We start from the raw sequence: 20,103 nt of genomic DNA on the forward strand, positions 1-20,103 counted from the left end.
TTGTCTAACCTTTAGGCAGAAAAAGAAAAGCATCCAGTATCCTTGCTATTAAAGAGTTTTTAAAACGGGAACATTCGCACTCCGTGAACGATCCCACTCCGTGAACTCCACACTCCCCGGAACCCCACATCACTGATTGTAACGGATCATTAAAAAAAAAGGTTATGTTAAGCTTGCCGAGAAAGTGCCAATGTAATTAAAAGGGTTAAAAGTAATGAAATCAGTAAAAATGATAAGATTGGGTAAAGGCTTTTTAATGTTTATAGATAGTTAAAATGGGACTAGCAATAAGATTAGGAAATGATAATGAAAAATTTATTATGCATCATAAAATAGGTATATTCATAGATCAATCATATAATTATGATTGGGCGTAGTGTGCAGTGCTTAAACACGCGTTTGATGTAAAAACATAAAATTAGTACCTATTTTATAAATGACTAAAAGTACTTTTTCACCCAATTTCAAAGAGAGGTCTAAATTCTGTCATAAATTGCGTGTGTGCAATTATGATACTAAATTAATCATAGTTAGATATGCCATTTTCATTGCTGTTCGATGAATAGTTTCTGATCGTTGCGTTATTTAGTAAACTAGCGCATTTTTGAAAAATCACATTTTTTTTAATTCAGCAAACCAATGATTTCCTTCAATTAATTTTACATGGGCTGAACTGTTTATTGCGAGGTTTTGTTAACAAAAATCACAACCGAATGAAACTTTTTCGAAAAAGGCGCTTGCGTAGTTTTCTTGTTTTCACCATAGGGTGACGATACGTTCATTTAGTTTGTAGGCTTATGTAAACGGGTAACTGGGATTTAATCAAGATTCGTGTGTTCTGAATTTGTATTTAATTAGTAAAATATAGTTATATTTTTACTTATTTGGATGATGAAATTATTATAATTAATCAGTTTTAAAATGGTTACCCTGGGCTGGGCAATTGTTGAAATAATAATAATAGGTTTATTGTAAATATTAGTTTTATAATTATAATTTTTTATTTTAGAAAATTGTATCGTACAAATATGTTGAGTTGTGTATTTAATTAATAATTATTTAATAATTTGACAATGTATAGTTTTGCTCAATTTTGTAATAAAACATTGTGATAGTATGTTTAAGATTTAATAAATAAAAGACATACTTATTTTAAAAACATTTTATTGATTTTTTTATTCAACTACTACATTTAGAACGGTAGCTTTCCGCCCCGCACTAATTTCTACCTCGCGCCGAGCTACATTTACCTCACCCCCTCTGTCTTACTTAAGTCGAAATCCGCTAAGCCGCTAAGGAGTATAGAGTTTGATTGAGTATGAGTATGAGTATTTATTCGCATAACAATAACAAGAATTGTGTTCGAAATACTGAAATAGAATGGTAAAAAATAAGTTTAACAAGCAATCACATAACATTCTTTTTTTGTACCTATTTTTAGTGTTGTAATCCCAACCTGTTTTGTGAGCCAAATAAATAAATAAATAAATCAAAAAATAAATGAACTTAAGATAATAAAAATTTATAAGAATATAAGATAAAAATGCCACAGAATAAGTAGTCATAAGTAATTTTACAATTTTAGGTCACAATATTACCATTTGTCCGGGTTATTCACTTATTCATTTCAAATTAACAGCTATCAATCACCCTTCACTTTCCTTTTCAAAAATTACAAGTATAACTTAAAATAAAATTACGTGGTGTCTCCAGGAATTAGCACCAATAAATACATAATGGTACTCCACAAATCTTATATTTCCCAAAAGTATATTGTCAGGTATTTTTACTTTTGCGTATGAGAGAAGTATGGTATGGTGATTGAGGTGTTTATCCTAAACTAGGGTCTCTCTAGCGTGCATCCATAAACCCTTGCGTAGGAGTCGCTCAGTTGCAGCCTGCACCGCGCTGCATTGTTGTCAAACCGCTGCTCAGCCACTCTTGCGTGAGGATTTACTGCCACCTGGACGGACAAAACATTTAAAAAAATAAAATAAAAATTAATTGTTTTTTTTTTTACATGTGAGGTATTAATAGGTAACCAGCCAAAACAGCAAGCATGAATATTATACAGTTTTTAAGTACAGCTGGAGAGGAGTGGATGTGTTGTATAAACTATACATCTCTGCCTAACCCCTTCGGGGATACGGGCGTGATACTAAGTCATGTTATGTTTATACTTTTCCTCGGCTACATGGAAAGTTGTGTGGAATTTATATTCCAATTCCAAGGTGAAAAATACCATAGAAACGTTAAACCTCAAAATTACTCGAGGTCCAAGTCGAGAATAAAAAAATGTAAATCGCGGCTCCCCAAGTTTCGTAAGACTGTTTACATTAAGAAGTTACAAAGTCACGAAACAGAGGGGATTTTTTTCGTTTATGTTAACGTCAGAAACAAATCGCACAACTCAGTGTAATCCCTATAAATATACAGGGTGTTAGTGACGTCGTAACGAAAACTTTGAGATATGATTGAAACCATGATTCTGAGTTGATATCAAGTGGAATTTTCCGTCGGAAAACTATAGAACAGAAAATAGTTTAAAAAACACAACATATCGTGAAATTATCAATTCTAAGATCTGGCCGCGACCTATCATGGCTATATACAGGATGTTAGTGACATCGTAACTTTGAGAGATGATTGAGACCATGATTCTGATTTGATATCAAGTGGAATTTTCCGTCGCAAAAGTATGGAACTAAAACTAATTAAAAAAGACACCAATTTTCATGAATTTTCCGACTGAAAATTCCATAATTAAAGCACATAATAACGGGTTCTGAAAATTCCACTTGATATCAACTCAGAAAATGGTCTGAATCATCCCTCAATGTTTTCGTTCCGATGTCACTAACACCCTGTATACACATTACAATAACATCACATCAAAAGACAAATGACACACACATGAAATACTTACTATATAGGTAACTACATAGATAGTACTAATGACTAAATAAAATTAAAAACTCCAAAAAAAGCCTAACCATATAGGTAATATTTATATCATAAATTTTCCACCCGTATAAGAAGGTTACTGAGATATTTCGTCAGCCGAAATGGAGGGTAACCAAGTAGTAAATAACACCCTCTCAGACACACTTCACCCCTTTCACCCCTCTACTTCCCTTTGCACCCCTTTTCACCCCTTTACTACGTGTTTAGCCTCCGATAGAAGTTACATGACTCGGTATTATCGAGAAACAGTCAACATGTATATGAATATTATACAGTTTTTAAATAAGTATATTCAAAATTTAAATTCAAAAATATTTTTATTCCGTAGGTAACATACTCGTAGTTACACTTAGAATCATCATTTTTTACATAACGAACGTCTTATACCCATAAAACTACTACAGCTTCTCACAACTTGTATAGCCGGGGAAAAAAAGCTGCAAGGAAAACCTCAGCACATGGCCCTAGGCGTTTTTTTAAGAAAAAAAAGAACAATAAAATATTCTTATACAATTGATTAAATTAGCTGCCTAATATCAGTTCTCAGACAGTTAATCCCTTGCATTCATATCTTCTAAATAATCACTAACCTTATAACAACCTTTCTTGCAAAGTCTCTGTTTAACTACTGTCTTAAAATGTTGAGTATAACATAACATAAGTTCACGACTATATCCCAATTGCGGTAGTCAGAGGTACATCCATCGCAAGATGAACTAAGTATCCACACCTCACCGAGCTTTCTATTAGACCAACGTGATAGGTGAGCCGTATCGCCGTCTATAATGGTCGAGCCAACTGTGTTAGTGAAAACTGCACTTAAGATAAATTAATAATTCATTGGTACAAGTCTGGTACCGTCACGAGCATTAATATATATTATATACACATTGGCACCATGTCACATTAACTTTTTTGACAAATTTAACTGTAAGTCTCACAAAATGACAAATATGTTAGTGCGACAGAGTCCTCAAGTGGGTACATTATATTGCTCATGACTGTACAGGGGAACGGGGTTCAAACCGACTCTGCCCGTTTGAGAAGCAAGCCGATGAACTACAGGACCACAATGACTAACTATTTATTTATTATGGTCCATCAACATATACATATACATACACAATATACATACACAAACACACAAAATAAAATACACACATAAAATGAAACATCAGAAATAACGATGAATGAGAGAATAATTTATTTACGTTTTACACTGAATCTGCTGTAGTTACGCCATCTAGGTAACGGATAGGAACTAAACTACGGTCCCTACAACCTTAAAAAAATTGTACGTTTACCTTGAATGTATACTCTCCTAGCGGTACATCGGTCACATCAACCCATTGACAATCAATATTATACTGGTAGACATCTGAGCAATTTACTGAAATTCCTGAAACAAAAAGGAAAATTAAAATTATTATAGGAAATAATTATTTCAAAAACTGCGGTGTTTTAATAAGTATACAAGGAGATGCTAATAAGTAAAAAATATTATGAGTTTGAAAACTAAAACCCGTCTATGGAAAAAGAATATTAAATATAATTTTGCCCTTCTATGACTTAATAAAATAAACTTTCTTCCAAGACATTTTGTTTTTTGTACTATAAGACTGTTAAATTATTAATAATAATTGAAATATGATATACACTTCTCATCAAAAAAATCGAAACACTTCCGTTTTCATTGTTTCTGTCCGAATTTAACACAAAAAAGAATTCATACGATGAAAAAAAATACATAAATGTATAGCTGGCAGTTTGGCCATTACAGTAATAAGCGAAAATTCTAAATTCAAAATTAGAATTTCATTTGTTTATCTTATAAACGAAATGAATCACTGTTTTGAGACAAATGTGTGTTTAGGGTTGGAGTACATTTAGCGTTTAAAAACTAAAAATTGGCGCTATCCTTAAACTTTTTGTTTTTTATTTCAATACTGTGACTTTGGGACGTCTGAAAAAAGGTTTTTTTTCTAAAACGTATGGATACTTCGCCCACAGAAGCCGCCCAAGTTGTGGCATTGCTGGATTCTGGCCTTAGTCAGCGTGTTGTGGCTGCAAGACTGCATCTAAGCCTGTCATCTGTTCATAGAGTCTATAAACGTTATCGGGAGACTGGTTTGTTCACGCGCCGTTCAGGATCTGGCAGGAATCGGGTCACTTCTGAGCGAGATGATCGATTTATTGTAACAACTTCTTTAAGAAATCGACGCCTTAACGCTTTTCAACTGCAGCAGCGGCTTCGTGTTGTACGAAGGGTGGCTGTAAGTGACTCTACAATTAGAAGAAGGTTGAAGGATCGTGGACTGGTACCGCATAAGCCAGCAAATGGGCCGAAATTAACTGCAGACCATCGAAGAGCGCGCCTTAACTTTGCACGTGAGCACCTAAATTGGTCATACCTACAGTGGAGCAAAGTTCTCTTTTCTGATGAGTGTAAAATTATGCTGTATGGTAACGACGGAAGGAACAAGGTCTACAGAAGAGTCGGAGAACGCTATGCACAATGCTGCATTGAAGAAAAGGTCAGCTATGGTGGTGGTTCGTGGACGGTTTCGGGAGGAATCAGCGCCGACGGTAAGACAGAGCTTGCTTTCGTGTCTGGGCCACGTCTGCCTGCACTAAACTGTCATCGGTACGTCGAAGAGTGTCTCGAGCCTCATGTGATGCCCTATGCACATTTTATTGGCAACGGCTTCATATTCATGCACGACAATGCTAGGGCTCACACCGCGGGCGTCGTACGAGATTATCTTAACGAAGTCGATATCTCTATTATGGAATGGCCAGCAAGAAGCCCGGACATGAATCCCATTGAACATCTGTGGGATGAATTAAAGAGACGAATTCGAGCAAGAGATCCTGCCCCAGAAACACTTAGCCAGCTGCAAGATGCAATCCAAGAGGAATGGGACAATATACCACAGCATGTGATCGTGACTCTCATCCGATCGATGAAGAACCGTATGGAAGCAGTAATTAGAGCTCGGGGAGGGAATACAAGTTATTAAATAAACGTTTTTTAGCTTTTTTTTTCATTTACGTGTGTTGTTTTATCCATTTCCTTTATACTCCATACGGAATAAAAATGACTCATTTAACAAAATACGAAACCTATGAAAAATTCATTTAAATTTAGAACATTAACATTAAGATTTGATAAGCTCATATTACTCACTATTAAACGACATTTAACATTTATTCCTAAATGTACACATTTTTCTGATAATCCTGACAAAACGTAAACTTGCAAGGTGTTTCGATTTTTTTGATGAGAAGTGTATTAGTGATGACTTCTATCTGTGTAAAAAAGGTATAAGTAGACTTGTATCAATTTACACAGTATAAAAGTTAGTGTTAACTGATACATGTAATTTATTTTGAATCTCTACCATTATTGTTTAGGTTCTAAATGTAACTAAGTATTAGAAAATAAACCTTTCATTTTCACCTATCGACACATCTTTTGTTCCATTATTCCTAATAAGTCACGAGCTAGAACTTTTTTAACATTAAACTCGATTTTCTCAAAACACGAATTTTGGACTTGTATTACTTTTCACCGACGGTACAGATTTATGTATGTTCCAAACATAAATAAAATTCATACTGACAAAGTTGAATTCAGTGCATCAGAGCCCTAGCTGGGATTCAAACTCAAAAAAGATATCACGGTCAAAAAAAAAAAAAAAACAAAACCGGCAAAGTGACCTAGTCCAAATGACGGAGCGAGGCTGCATTTTAACTGACTGCTCTAACTTTTACCCAGTTATATTGTGCCGCTAACTTCAGTTAACGAAGCGGAGTGGTTAACTTCGAAACTTTCTAGATTTGTAGGAAAATGTCAGCGGTATTATTTTATTTTTCTTTGTTCAAAAAAGACCTCGGTCTTGAGCCGTAGTAACCCAGTTGGTAGAACGCTCACACTTTGAGGTCGCAGGTTCGAATCCAGCATAGACCTAAACCAATGATTGTCGGATTTGTTTTCGAATTCATATTTGGAACATAAATTATCACGTGCTCAGCGGTGAAAGAAAACATCGTAAGGAAACCCACATTCCGAGAAATGCTTTATTCGGAGGTATGTGACCTAACCTGTATTAGGCTGGTTTTCCCTTCGCGGGTTAGAAGGTCAGACAGGCGGTCGGTTCTGTAAAAACCGGACTTGTAAAATTTTCAGGTTAGGTAAACGGACCTTGTGAAAAACTGGATAGTGCTAGGGAGATGATGATGATGATAATGATAGTGAGGTCATAATAGACCAGGTGATAGTTATGCCCTCTATGGATTTTTTTTGACGTGTTTTGTTGTATATTTGCCAATTGCATTAAATACTTGGTCGGACAAATGGGGTGCGCTGAGTGACACAATAAGTTAAAAACTTCAGTTACGTAGGTACTTACATACTCAAATCTACAATGGTGCTAATTCCTGTAAATACCATCTAATTTTATTTTAAGTTATATCTGTCATTTTCTTATCCGCCGAAAAGGAAAGGGACGGGTAATCGACAAGCATAAAATTTATGGAACACACGTCAATTTTAAGCACAAATCTAAACCAACCGTCTAAAAATTTTACATCAGTCAATAACCCGACACATTCATTTACTCATTCTTCCTAAAATTAAGAGCTGTGAATCATCCGTCCCTTTCCTTTTCGACGGATATGAAAATGACGGATATAACTTAAAATAAAATTAGGCGGTGTCTCCAGGAATCGGGGCCAATATATGTATAAAAGGACAAAATAAGCGGGCTTAACCTATATACGTCCCACTGCTGGGCACAGACCTCCTCTCAATCAACCGGAGAGGGTATGGAGCATACTCCACCACGCTGCTCCACCGCGGGTTGGTGGAGGTATTTTTACGGCTAATAGCCGGGACCAACGGCTTATGTTATGTAAGCGGGCTTACTGTTAAATAGAAATTTCTCCCAAACAACCTTAATTTCCATTGCCGTAGTTCCTATATATATCAGCTTACCTTGATCACCATAATTCTTGCAGTTGTACTTCCTGTCCACGCCGGGTAGGCAGGTGTTGTCTTCGAGACAGAAGGAGGCCTTATGCCCCTCAGCGATCCTCCTCCCTGATAAGTCCAGTACGTCGAAGGTCGCGAACACTTCCATACTGTGATAGTGCCTGTTGAAAATACACAGTATGTATTTACACATACATACACATAAGTAATTACTAACAAAAAAAATGGGCACTATTAGTCTGAAATGACAGCCTCCGTGGTCTAGTGGTTAGAGCGTTAGGCTCACGATCTGGAGGTCCGGGTTCGATTCCCGATGGGGACATTGTCGAAATCACTTTGTGAGACTGTCCTTTGTTTGGTAAGGACTTTTCAGGCTTGAATCACCTGATTGTCCGAAAAAGTAAGATGATTCCGTGCTTCGGAGGGCACGTTAAGCCGTTGTTCCCGGCTATTAGCCGTAAAAACACCTCCACCAACCCGCAGTGGAGCAGCGTGGTGGAGTATGCTCCATACCCCCTCCGGTTGATTGAGGGGAGGCCTGTGCCCAGCAGTGGGACGTATATAGGCAGTTTATGTTATGTTATATTTATTTTTTTATAAGACCACGCCACGCCAATTCTTGTTGGGGAAGGACAGTCTGACAAAGTGATTTCGACAATGTTCCCATCAGGAATCGAACCTGGACCTCCAGATCGTGACGTTAAGGCTCTAACTTCGGAGGCTGTTATAATTTGTGTATTCTCTGTGGTCGGCGTGTTTTTTTTCATGACTCTTTGTATGCCGTATATAGATTAACTACTTGGCCGGTCAAATGTGGAGCGCTGATGGCTTTCACCCCTAAATAATCTCAAAAAAGTCTGACCCACACTTGGTTTTGGTGACTGTTAAACCCATTCAGAAGCTAATTTCCAAGTATAAGAGGTCCACCATAGGTCCACGGACTTTTCCAAAACATTAAGCGTTCAATTCATCTTCGTACACTTTATGAACTTACATTTAAAAGGCCAGTTTCCAACTAGTCAAATCAGATACTTTTTACTACAAACGTCTAAAAACTTTACTACGAAATTTGTATGAAAAAAAAAATTACGTCATAGAAAAACGTGATAAAATGGCAGACTTATTTTTACGTTTGTCTTGATTAAAATTCATAAAGAAGTTAAATAGAAAAAAGAAAAGGTTTTTCGTTATTTTTATTTCTGTCTTTATTTATTAATCAGAATTTTATAATTTATCTTGAATCTAGTACACGACCCACATGCGTGGCTGAATGAAAAGCAATACTTGCTTCAAACCCACGCAAGTGACACTGACAGCTGTCAGTTGACGTAACGATCCGTTTGACATTTGACATAACATAATTACACTCTTCGCCTAGCTTCGGCTGAAGAAAATATGATATTCTTAGTCTTATGACAAAACTAAGGTTATGAATGTCTCGGCTTTTACAATATAGTTTTTTTTTTGACGAGACTTATTGTAGATTAGCCGCAAATGGCAGGTACTTGGCCGTTAAATACAAACTACACATAATACATAAATATAATAAAGTAGCAGTGTTAGCCCAGTTGGTAGAACGCTTGCCTCTCACTTTGAGGTCGCAGGTTCGAATCCAGCACAGGCCTAAACCAATGATTGTCGAATTTGTTTTTGAATTAATGTTTGGATCATAAATGATTACCACGTGCTCAGCGGTGAAGGTTTTTTTCGTTAGGAAACCCACTTTACCGAGAATTGCATTTTCGGAGGTATGTGACCTAACCTGTATTGGGCTGGTTTTACCTTCGCGGGTTGGAAGGTCAGACAGGCAGTCGCTTCTTTAAAAAATATTGTTGAGCTGCCAAAGGCCCCTGACATGACTCATGTAACGACTACATCAGTAAGTAATAACCGGGACCAACGGCTTAACGTGCCTTCCGAAGCACGGATCATCTTAATTTCGGACAATCAGGCGATCAGCCTGTAATGTCCTAACCAAACTGGGGATCACAAAGTGATTTTTGTGATATGTCCCCACCGGGATTCGAACCCGGGGCCTCCGGATTGTGAGCCCAACGCTCAACCACTGGACTACGGAGGCTGTCGAGTCACGTCAGTCTCTACTTACCCCGGCGTGAGTTTATGTATGTATTTATAATATTATATATGTGGGATAAGTAGAGGCTGAATGTTGATTTCTGAACGAAGACGAATAAAGAAAAGATGGACGAGTGACTTGAAATGAACGGTGTGAACGGATTGAGAAGAATGATTTTGAAAAAAAAGAGACGTTGGGTGAGAGTCGAGGTGGAAGGGTGTTTTTTTTGATCTGCGTTAATAATATTTTAAATTAAAAAAAAAGTGTGATGTCTGCGTGCTTGTTAGAAAAAAGTTAATAAAAAGTGTTAAAGGTGCTATCGTGTTTAATTCTCGCCCGACGATCCCACATATATTTATTTATAATACTATCCCAATTGGGATATTATACTACCCCGATAGCGATAGAGCTTATGTTATGAGTCAGTACTCACATATGGCATAGATGCCACTGCCAAAGATGCTTGGGCAGGTATGGCCGGAACTCCTCGTCTCCGATGTTGAGAGAAGACGCCGTGAAGCGCAGGAGTCGACGCGTCTCATGCTGCCAGTACGGGTTGCTCTTCTGGATCTGTGGATAAGGAAAACGCTAGATAATACCAACGGTCTCCGTGGTCCAGTAGTTGAGAATTAAGCTCACGGTCCGGAGGCCACGAGTTCGAATCCCGGTGGGGAAATATTACAAAAATTACTTTGTGATCCTTAGCTTAATCAGGACATTACAGGCTGATCACCTGATTGTCCGAAAGTAAGATGATCCGTGCTTCGGAAGGCACGTTACGTCGCCTACGTGTGAGATTTAGTTTTTATCCTCATTCTTCTAATCGTGTGGGTTGTTAGGTGAAATGCCAACTTCATCAACCCTGGTGTCAGGGTTATTACTGAGCCGTCATAAGCCCCTGACATGGCTCATGTAACGACTACATACTCACTTCAGTAAAGTAAGCGGGACCAACGGCTTAACGTGCCTTCCGAAGTACGGATCGTCTTACTTACAGACAATCAGGTGATCAGCCTGTAATGTCCTTACCAAACTAGGGATCACAAAGTGATTTTCGTGATGTGTCCCCACCGGGATTTGAGCCCCGATTTGGGATTATCTGTGATACGTATCTATTCTTTGTCTAGTCTACTTTTTTCATAGAAACAGCAGAAGAGTAGAGAGTTTCATTACATAAGACGGCTCCAACCTCACGCCACGTCGCTCCGTTCATTTTATTTCTAAAGAATTTTCATCACAATTTGCAATTTTAAATTCAACGCAAATCCTAGATTTCAAATAAAGGGGTAGTGTTTCGTGCTAACATTCATACCGACGGGTCCGACATGAATAACCATTGCTGACTAAGGGTGGTGCTACACATGTTAAAATACTTAATTTATTTATACAGTGATAGTGTGTATCGCCTTTAGTGAATAGTGATTCATCGGCGGAGATTGATGAAGAATTCTTGAGGAGCTCGGTGGCGCAGCGGTTAACGCGCTCGGTCTGCGATTGTTGAAGTAAAGCAACTTTCGCAAAGGCCGCTCAAAGGATGGGTGACCACGAAAAAAAAGTTTTCATCTCGAGCTCCTCCGTGCTTCGGAAGGCACGTTAAGCCGTTGGTCCCGGCTGCATTAGCAGTCGTTAATAACCATCAATCCGCACTGGGCCCGCGTGATGGTTTAAGGCCCGATCTCCCTATCCATCCATAGGGAAGGCCCGTGCCCCAGCAGTGGGGACGTTAATGGACTGATGATGATGATGATGATGATGAAGAATTTGTGGCATCATCATCTCCCTAGCATTAAACGAAGGAAAATCTTAACAGCGCCATCTTTATTGTTTTAGAGGAACGTAGCATGGAAAGTCCCTCATTATTGTATATCTTTACCGGGTGAGAGCCTTCAGCGCTCCCCATTTGTCCGGCCAAGTAGTTAATGCCATCTGCGGCAAATCTACAATAAGTCACGTCAAAAAAAAATAAAAAAAAATGTATATCTTGTTCTTACGAGATTTGTCGTCCATCTGTTTTACTTCTGTTACCGCATAGGTACTAGGTACATCCATCGTAAGATGAACTAAGAACCCACACGCCACCGAGCCTTCTGTTAGACCAACGTGATAGGTGGTGAGCCGTATCGCCGTCTATAATGGTCGAGCCAACTGTATTATTCAAAACTGCATTTTAGAAAAAATAATAATTAATTGGTGCAAGTTTGGTACCGGGGTTCGAACGGCCGTTCTTCGTCTGAGAAGCAAGTCGGTGAACAGTACCACAGTGTCTTTATTATATTTATGTCATCATCATCATCTCCCTAGCATTATCCTGTTTTCCACAGGGTCAACCTGAAGATTTGACAGGTCCGGTATTACAGAAGCAACGGCCTGCCTGAACTTCCAACCCGCGAAGAGAAAACTAGTCCAATACAGGCTAGGTCACATACCTCCGAAAATGCATTTCTCGGGAATGTGGGTTTCGGATCGTTACGATGTTTTCCTTCACCGCTGAGCACGTAAAAGTCATTTATGAATCAAACATGAATTCGAAAACAAATTCGACAACCATTGGTTTAAGCCAAAAACAATATCGCCGAGGAAAAACAAAAACTTTTGTCTTCAAACGCCCTTAAAAGATTAAATTATGATAATGGATTCAGTGCTGTTTTCATTTCACTAGTTTACCACCACTCGCGTCTCGCCAGCAGTGAGATTATGGTGCTGATTCCCGTATTCACCATCGACCTAATTCTATTTTAAATTATACCTGTCATTTTCTAATCCACCGAAAAGGAAAAGGACGGATGATTGGCAAATGTCAATTTTAAAATGAGTGAGCGAATGAATGTACATATCATGGCTGACTTTGCAAACTGACGTATCTGCAATTCTCTGCCAAAATAATTTGTGTCTTATTAAGAACTAGCGACCCGCCCCGGCTTCGCTCGGGTGCAATGCTGAGGAAAATATGAAATTATTTACATCACATTAAAAACCTCAAAAATAACAGTATTTCTCCGCTATTTAATGGATGTTATTATACATATAAACCTTCCTTTTGAATCACTCTATCTATGAAAAAAAAACCGCATCAAAATCCCTTGCGTAGTTTTAAAGATTTAAGCGTACATAAGGATATAGGGACAGAACAAGCGACTTTGTTTTATACTATGTAGTGATAAGAAATGGTGCATATCAGATTAGCTTAAAATTTCAGATTCGAAATAACCCGGGTGACGTCAGCGACGATATAACCCGGGTGAATCAAATAGATAACTCGCTGATATGCAATCCGTTTCAAGTGTGCTGTCGACGTAATTCTGAAATTTTGAGAGGGTTGTTTTTTCTGCCTAAAATTGACGTGTTTCATAAATTGTACGCTTGTCGATTAGCCGTCCGTTTTCTTTTCGTTGGATAAGAAAATAACATAATATACTTAACTTTAAATAAAACAAGATGGCGAGTACCAAAATCGGCACCTAATTCTAGCAAGATTAAATCAATATTTAAATCAAGGGCTTACAATTATAAAAAAAATACTGTTTATGTTTATGTAAATGTCTGTTTTCTTTGTATATTTCTTTTGTCTTTTCAATTGTGTTCAGATATTATAAATAATTAATGCAAACTGTTGCACAAACACACAAGAAAAATAACAATTATAAATAATATAAAAAAAATATATTTGTATAATTTAGATACCTACGAAACGATTAAGCTGTCTTACACTGCAAATGTTTTGTGCACCTATAATAGGCTTATGTAACATTCTTATTCCTGATGTAATATTTTATTTAATGTTTTATTTTATAAGCTGTTTGTGTACCTTTTTATAAATAAATAAATTACAAACAGAACTAAAGAAGTACTATAGGCAGGCTTATTGCAATTAATTAGGCGTGGGGCATAGTTTATTGTTATCGAATTTAACCTACGTATAAGAAAAAACTAAACCTAATCTGTTCCTCGGCCTTAACGCTTAACGAAACGACGTGGAATCAATGATGATTATTAATTTTAGTATCAACAAATATATATCTTATACAGGGTGTTAGTGATACTAACAAACACTAAGTGGGATGAACCTGACCACGAATCTCTGTTGATATCAAGTGGAATTTTCCGTCGCAAAAGTATAGAACTAAAAATAATTTAGGAAAATTAAAATAATTTCATGACTTTTCCTACAGGAAGTTCCACTTGATATCCCTCAAAGTTTTCGTTACGATGTCAATAACACCCTGTATAATAAAGTTAGTTCCTGCGGGGCGGAAGGCGAGAGGGAAACCACTGCCCTATTTTTCCCTAAAAAAGTAGCATGGAGAATGCTACTTATTAAACTTAAATTGATGATGATGATAACAAAGTTACATACGTATATTACCTTACGATTATATCCCAATTGGGGTAGTCAGAGGTTCATCCGTCATAAGATGAAATAAGTACCCACACCAAGCTTTCTGTTAGACCAACGTGATCTTCTTCTTCTATCGTGTGGATGGAATACCAACCCCATCAACCCTGGTGTCAGGGTTACTATGGAACCGTCAAAGGCCTAGGGGCCTTTGTCAGGACATGGCTCATGTAACGACTACTAACTTGCACCTGTAAGTAGTAACCGGGACCAACGGCTTAACGAGCCTTCGAGCATCCGAAGCACGGATCATCTTTCTTTTTGACAATCAGGTGATCAGACTGTAATGTCCTAACCAAAATAGGGATCACAAAGTGAGTTTCGTGATATGTCCCCACCGGGATTTGAGCTTGGGACCTCTGGATCGTGAGCCCAACCTTCAACCACTGGACCACGGTGGCCGTGATAGGTGATTAAGTTAATCTCTTTCTATTTAAGAGCTGCGCTCTTGTCGGTGGAGTAACCGCCCCCATTTTCATTACTCCATACATAGGGCGTGTAGAACGGTGGTTGCCACAATCGCCTTCCGTTCCGCAGTACACCGACCAATTTCTCAATCGATGATGTGTGTTGATGTTGATTAAGTTAATGTAGGTACATAATGTTTTATTATATGTTTGTTTCTTTCCTAACGTTGATAATAAACAAAAGATAATTGCAAAAACAAACCGAAGGACCAGCTGTGTTGCCATGAATGTTTGAACAACATGTCTTCGATTCCGAGACTTTCCACAAAACACACAACTACGAAATGTTACCTACTCGAAAACAAATAATAGAATTGGGTACTTTACTAGGGCAAAGATTAATTATGAAATTCTGATTACTAAATAGAGACAAGACCAAGAAAAGCTTACATGGAACAGATTAAAGAGAAAGCGAACGGCGTGTCTTATAAGGAGATGAAGGAAGTGGTCTCTGTCAAAAAAAAAAAACAACAAATATATATTTATTTTTCAAAATTGGCTTAAAAAGTAAGCGCTTTTTGAACGTCAAAAAAATTAAATTACATATTATGTAACTAGCTGCAAAACTACTACCACATCGGATCCTGTAACGCTGAGGGAAAGACGTGGCCAGAAAACCTCCCAGCACAGGGCCCTAGTCCTACTATTTCATATTTTCCTTCCTTTCTTTTTTTTAAATCCAGTTTGTATTACATAATTTATAGACTTAAATACAATGGTATTCCAATTACAGTCCAATTACTTTGATAGACAAGAATGGAGAATGCTACACCGACAAGAGCGTGGCTCTTAAATTAGTGATGTGAAATAAAGACAGATCTAAAGGTGACAATACGTTTTCTTTTTTCTATTTAACTTATTTATGAATTTTAATATAGAAAATGTAATAATAAGTGCGACATTTTGTCTCGTTTTTCTATGACGTCTCAGGTTGCTTTTTCATACAAATTCCATTGTAATTTCGTGTTTTGACGTTTAGTAAAAAGTAACTAATTTGACTAGTTGGAAACTGGCCTATTCAATACATATATATATATATATATATATAGTATATAGTATAATATACATATATATATATATATATATATATATATATATATGTATTATACTATATACTATCTTTGTGCAGTGGACTAACATAAATATAAGCCCACAATCCGTAACAGGGTGAACAGAGCGACAAGTAATCAGAAAACAGTTTGCAGTTACTTTTCATACGAAGTAGTGTAGCCCGGCAATCGACTGCATATCGATTAATAATCGTTTATTAAGCCCTTACATAATCTAAACATCGATATGCCTATGGATACTATTGATTATATCCATACTGTAAATTGTACAATTATAATCGATAATCGATTCAGTCAGACAGGCAGTGGCTTCTGTAAAAAACCGGACCTGTCAAATCTTCAGGTCCGCTTACCTAAGCGGACCCTGTGAAAAACGGGATCATGATATAGTTAATTTTACGATACGTCGGGGAAGACAAGCTGATCGTGTTTTGTATTTTTTATTAATTTAAGTAAGATGGTCCGTGCTTGGGAGGGAACGTTAAGCAGTTGATCTCGGCTACTATTTACTTAAGCATAGTATAGTTGTTACATGAGCCTTCTCAGGGGTCTCAGTTCTGTGTCAGTGTGTGGATTGTAGTATGTGGAATTCCTAGTCCAACGGTATATAGGCGTGATTTTATGTGTGCTTGTGCGTGTGCGTGTGTGTGCGCGTGTATGTGTGTAAGTGTGTATGTGTGTATGTGTGTGTGTGTGTGTGTGTGTGTGTGTGTGTGCGCGTGTATGTGTGTAAGTGTGTATGTGTGTGCGCGTGTATGTGTGTAAGTGTGTATGTGTGTATTTGTGTATGTGTGTATGTGTTTGTGCGTATGTGTGTATGTGCGTACCTCGTAAGCAGTTTGACTCAAGCAGTTTTCTTCCATAGCGCATTGCAATTGGTACATGGGCACATCCTGGAGATGAGCCGTCCTCTCTATGGTGGCTGAATCCAGGGTTAGATCTGCCAGGCGATTGGTGCATGACACTGCTGCTACATGACCTGAAATAATAAAAATCCGGTCAAGTGTGACACAATGACAATCTAAGAAGATAAACTGCAAATAAGATTGTAATAACAAAAACATAAATTTTATGTCGTTGAAAAAGTGTAATTTGATAAAACAGCTGGAAGAAAAGAAGCGAATCTTAGCGAACACAGAACTACGAAATTATTCACCAATTTTTACCCGACTGCGGCTAAGCAAAAAGGAGGGTTATGTATTTTACCGCAATGTATGTACGTCTGTTCCCTTTCCACATAAATTTAACAATAGGTTTGATTGTCCGGTGGTTATAAACTAAGTGACGTCATCATCATCAGCCCATTAACGTCCCCACTGCTGGGGCACGGGCCTTCCCTATGGATGGATAGGGAGATCGGGCCTTAAACCATCACGCGGGCCCAGTGCGGATTGATGGTTATTAACGACTGCTAATGCAGCCGGGACCAATGGCTTAACGTGCCTTCCGAAGCACGGAGGAGCTCGAGATGAAAACTTTTTTTTTGTGGTCACCCATCCTATGACCGGCCTTTGCGAAAGTTGCTTTACTTCAACAATCGCAGACCGAACGCGTTAACCGCTGCGCCACCGAGCTCCTCAATTCTCTGGTATCGGCAATTTATTTTCAGACCTAAAAGAAGGAAGAGATTATCTATTATTTATTAATAAGGCCCTTTTAATACTCCTTCTTCAGGATAAACGTAAGTTTATGACTAATCTTAGTGACGTCACGCTGAATTAAATATGGCGCCTCAACTGATTAAGAAAAGGTATTGTGGAATTAGCATTCGCTCGTTTGGTCTAAATTACCCTTTATGTTATATAACTAAGGTCAAGGTAACTTTGGACCTAACCAAACCTCCCATTAACCCCCTCCCTCTCTCCTATTAACCCTACGCAAAATCGGGCCAAATTGTTTAACCCTCTTGTTTTCTATCCTAAATATAAGTCTATTGTGTTATCAGGCTTGTTAGTAACAAACAGTTTGTTTCGCTCAAGCTATAAGAAAACCAGGTATGCTCAAAACTGACAGCTAGCATTTCAAGGTTAGCCCAGCTGACGTCATCCGACCCTACGTTGCCATTAAAAAATAAATTACCCACGTCCAATGTTTTTAATTTACTATACAAGGAATTTTTTAACTTTTAGTAAAAGATTTACGTACAGTTTTATACATATATGTGACAAATAATAGTAATTAATTACATTAGTCAGTCTTTTTCTATCGTGTGGTTTGTGATTACCAACCTCATCAACCCTGGTGTCAGGGTTACTATTAAATCAAATCAAATCAAACATCAAATCAAATCAAACATCAAATCAAATCATTTACTTGCAGTAAATTAAGCCGCCAAAAGCCCCTGGACATGACTCATGTAACGACTACGCACATCAGTAAGTAGTAACCGGGACCAACGGCTTAACGTGCCTTCCGAAGCACGAGTCATCTAAGTAAGATTAGTCAGTTTTCTTCTTTGCGAGTCGATGGCCAACGATTGGCCACGCTTATGGCATTGTCAGTGGCTTCGTAAAGGTCTTTAATAGTGCAGGTGTTAGGGCACTTAGGACAGCACAAAAGGTGAGCCATAGTTTGTGGTGATACTCCACACTCGCAATCATCGCAACCATCAACCAGGTATCCCCACCTGCAGAGATTGTCCTTGCAGCAGCAGATTAGTCAGTAATTCACTTAGTTTTCAATAATAAAATTTACGGCCGTGGAGTGTTGGAGATACCAATTTAATGATAACACTTACTTAGCAATGGCGGCTTGTCATAGGATTGAGCATAGCTGGTCTTCTTATACCATGGTTTCATTAAGCATCCGTAGTAATATTGTTATACTTCTTAACACTATAGAAACTTTCAATGCTAATTGACGTCACGATTCTTACAATCCAAAGAGTTTCCATGCATAACTTTGAAGCCTTAATACGAGTTGATTTGTAGAAAGTTAGACAAATGACGAAAATCTCCGTGGATATTACTTTTCTTTTCATTTATTTCATAACTACAGAACACATTTAATACCAGACATTTTTTGTCATTAATTCTTATAATAAGCTTTTTTCATAAAGTAAGCTTCACATGAGGTTTACATTTATTTTCTGACAAATCCAAATTATGTCTTAATCACTTCATACAAAACACCTAGTTTTACACAGACACTACACATTGACGGTTTCGTACACACGCATCTGTGTGTGTGTGTGTGTGTGTGTGTGCGTGTGTGTATGACTGTACTCAGTCTTCTGAAGGGGGTGAGGTTAATCTAACTCAGCCGTTGCGTTGGTGCGGAGGGGAGAGTTGCCGTTCTACACCTAGTATGTATATTATTCTTCTTCTATCGTGTGGGTTGTGAGGTGGATTACCAACCCCATCAACCCTGGTGTCAGGGTTATTACTGAGCAGCCATAGGCCCCTGAAATGACTCATGTAGCGATTAGGAACTTACATCAGTAAGTAGCAACCGGGACCAACGGCTTAACGCGCCTTCCGCAGCACGGATAATCTTACTTTTGGACAATCAGGTGATCAGCCTGTAATGTCCTAACCAAACTAGGGATCACAAAGTGTTTTTTGTGATTTGTCCCCACCGGGATTCGAACCCGGGACCTCCGGATCGTGAGCATAACGCTCAACCACTGGACCACGGAGGCCGTATTATTTATTCTATGCTCCTGATAAAAAAAGATTGAAATTTCGGTTTTCCTGTAGTGATCTTTAAACTCATTAAGGGGGGTGTGTGGGCGTCAATCGCCGTTTTCATTGCTTTAACTAAGACAGTATCATTTTATGGTTCCGCATGTAAATAGAGTTACCTACTTTTTCCCCTTTTTTTCTACTTTTAATATTATTATTGCCAGACATAAACTTGACACACTTTAAACACATCAATGGTATATATTCTAACATATATTTATATTCTGTGTCTCTTGAGTTGCTTATTATTAGGTATTTTGTGTGTACTATTTATATAAGTAGGTATACATATATATATATATAGGTTAGGTATGTGTGTTTTATATAATTATTGGCATGTATTTATTGGTAAGTTGTACTTATAGTTTGTACCCGCAATCTTTCAATTTCAATTTTTAAATGTTTCCTCACCCCATGGTTGTGTGGAAGAAATCGCTTTAAGCGGTAAGGCCGCCA

At 37.8% G+C, this 20,103-nt stretch overlaps 1 protein-coding gene across 1 annotated transcript in view; it reads right to left on the reverse strand.

Moving 5' to 3' along the window:
• Positions 1–1,147: 1,147 nt before the first annotated feature.
• LOC126377087 (lysyl oxidase homolog 2) overlaps positions 1,148–20,103 on the reverse strand; it is a 32,195-nt gene continuing 13,239 nt past the window's right edge. Inside the window, exons 6-10 of the mRNA XM_050024743.1 lie at positions 16,792–16,943; positions 10,468–10,604; positions 7,961–8,118; positions 4,269–4,363; positions 1,148–1,963 (exon numbers count right to left, since the gene is read on the reverse strand). Of these exons, the coding sequence (XP_049880700.1) occupies positions 1,841–1,963; positions 4,269–4,363; positions 7,961–8,118; positions 10,468–10,604; positions 16,792–16,943 (665 nt within the window). The 3' untranslated portion in view covers positions 1,148–1,840. The remainder of the gene's footprint in view (positions 1,964–4,268; positions 4,364–7,960; positions 8,119–10,467; positions 10,605–16,791; positions 16,944–20,103) is intronic.

The sequence above is a fragment of the Pectinophora gossypiella genome, chromosome 22, assembly GCF_024362695.1.
Source record: "Pectinophora gossypiella chromosome 22, ilPecGoss1.1, whole genome shotgun sequence".
Lineage (NCBI taxonomy): Eukaryota > Metazoa > Arthropoda > Insecta > Lepidoptera > Gelechiidae > Pectinophora > Pectinophora gossypiella.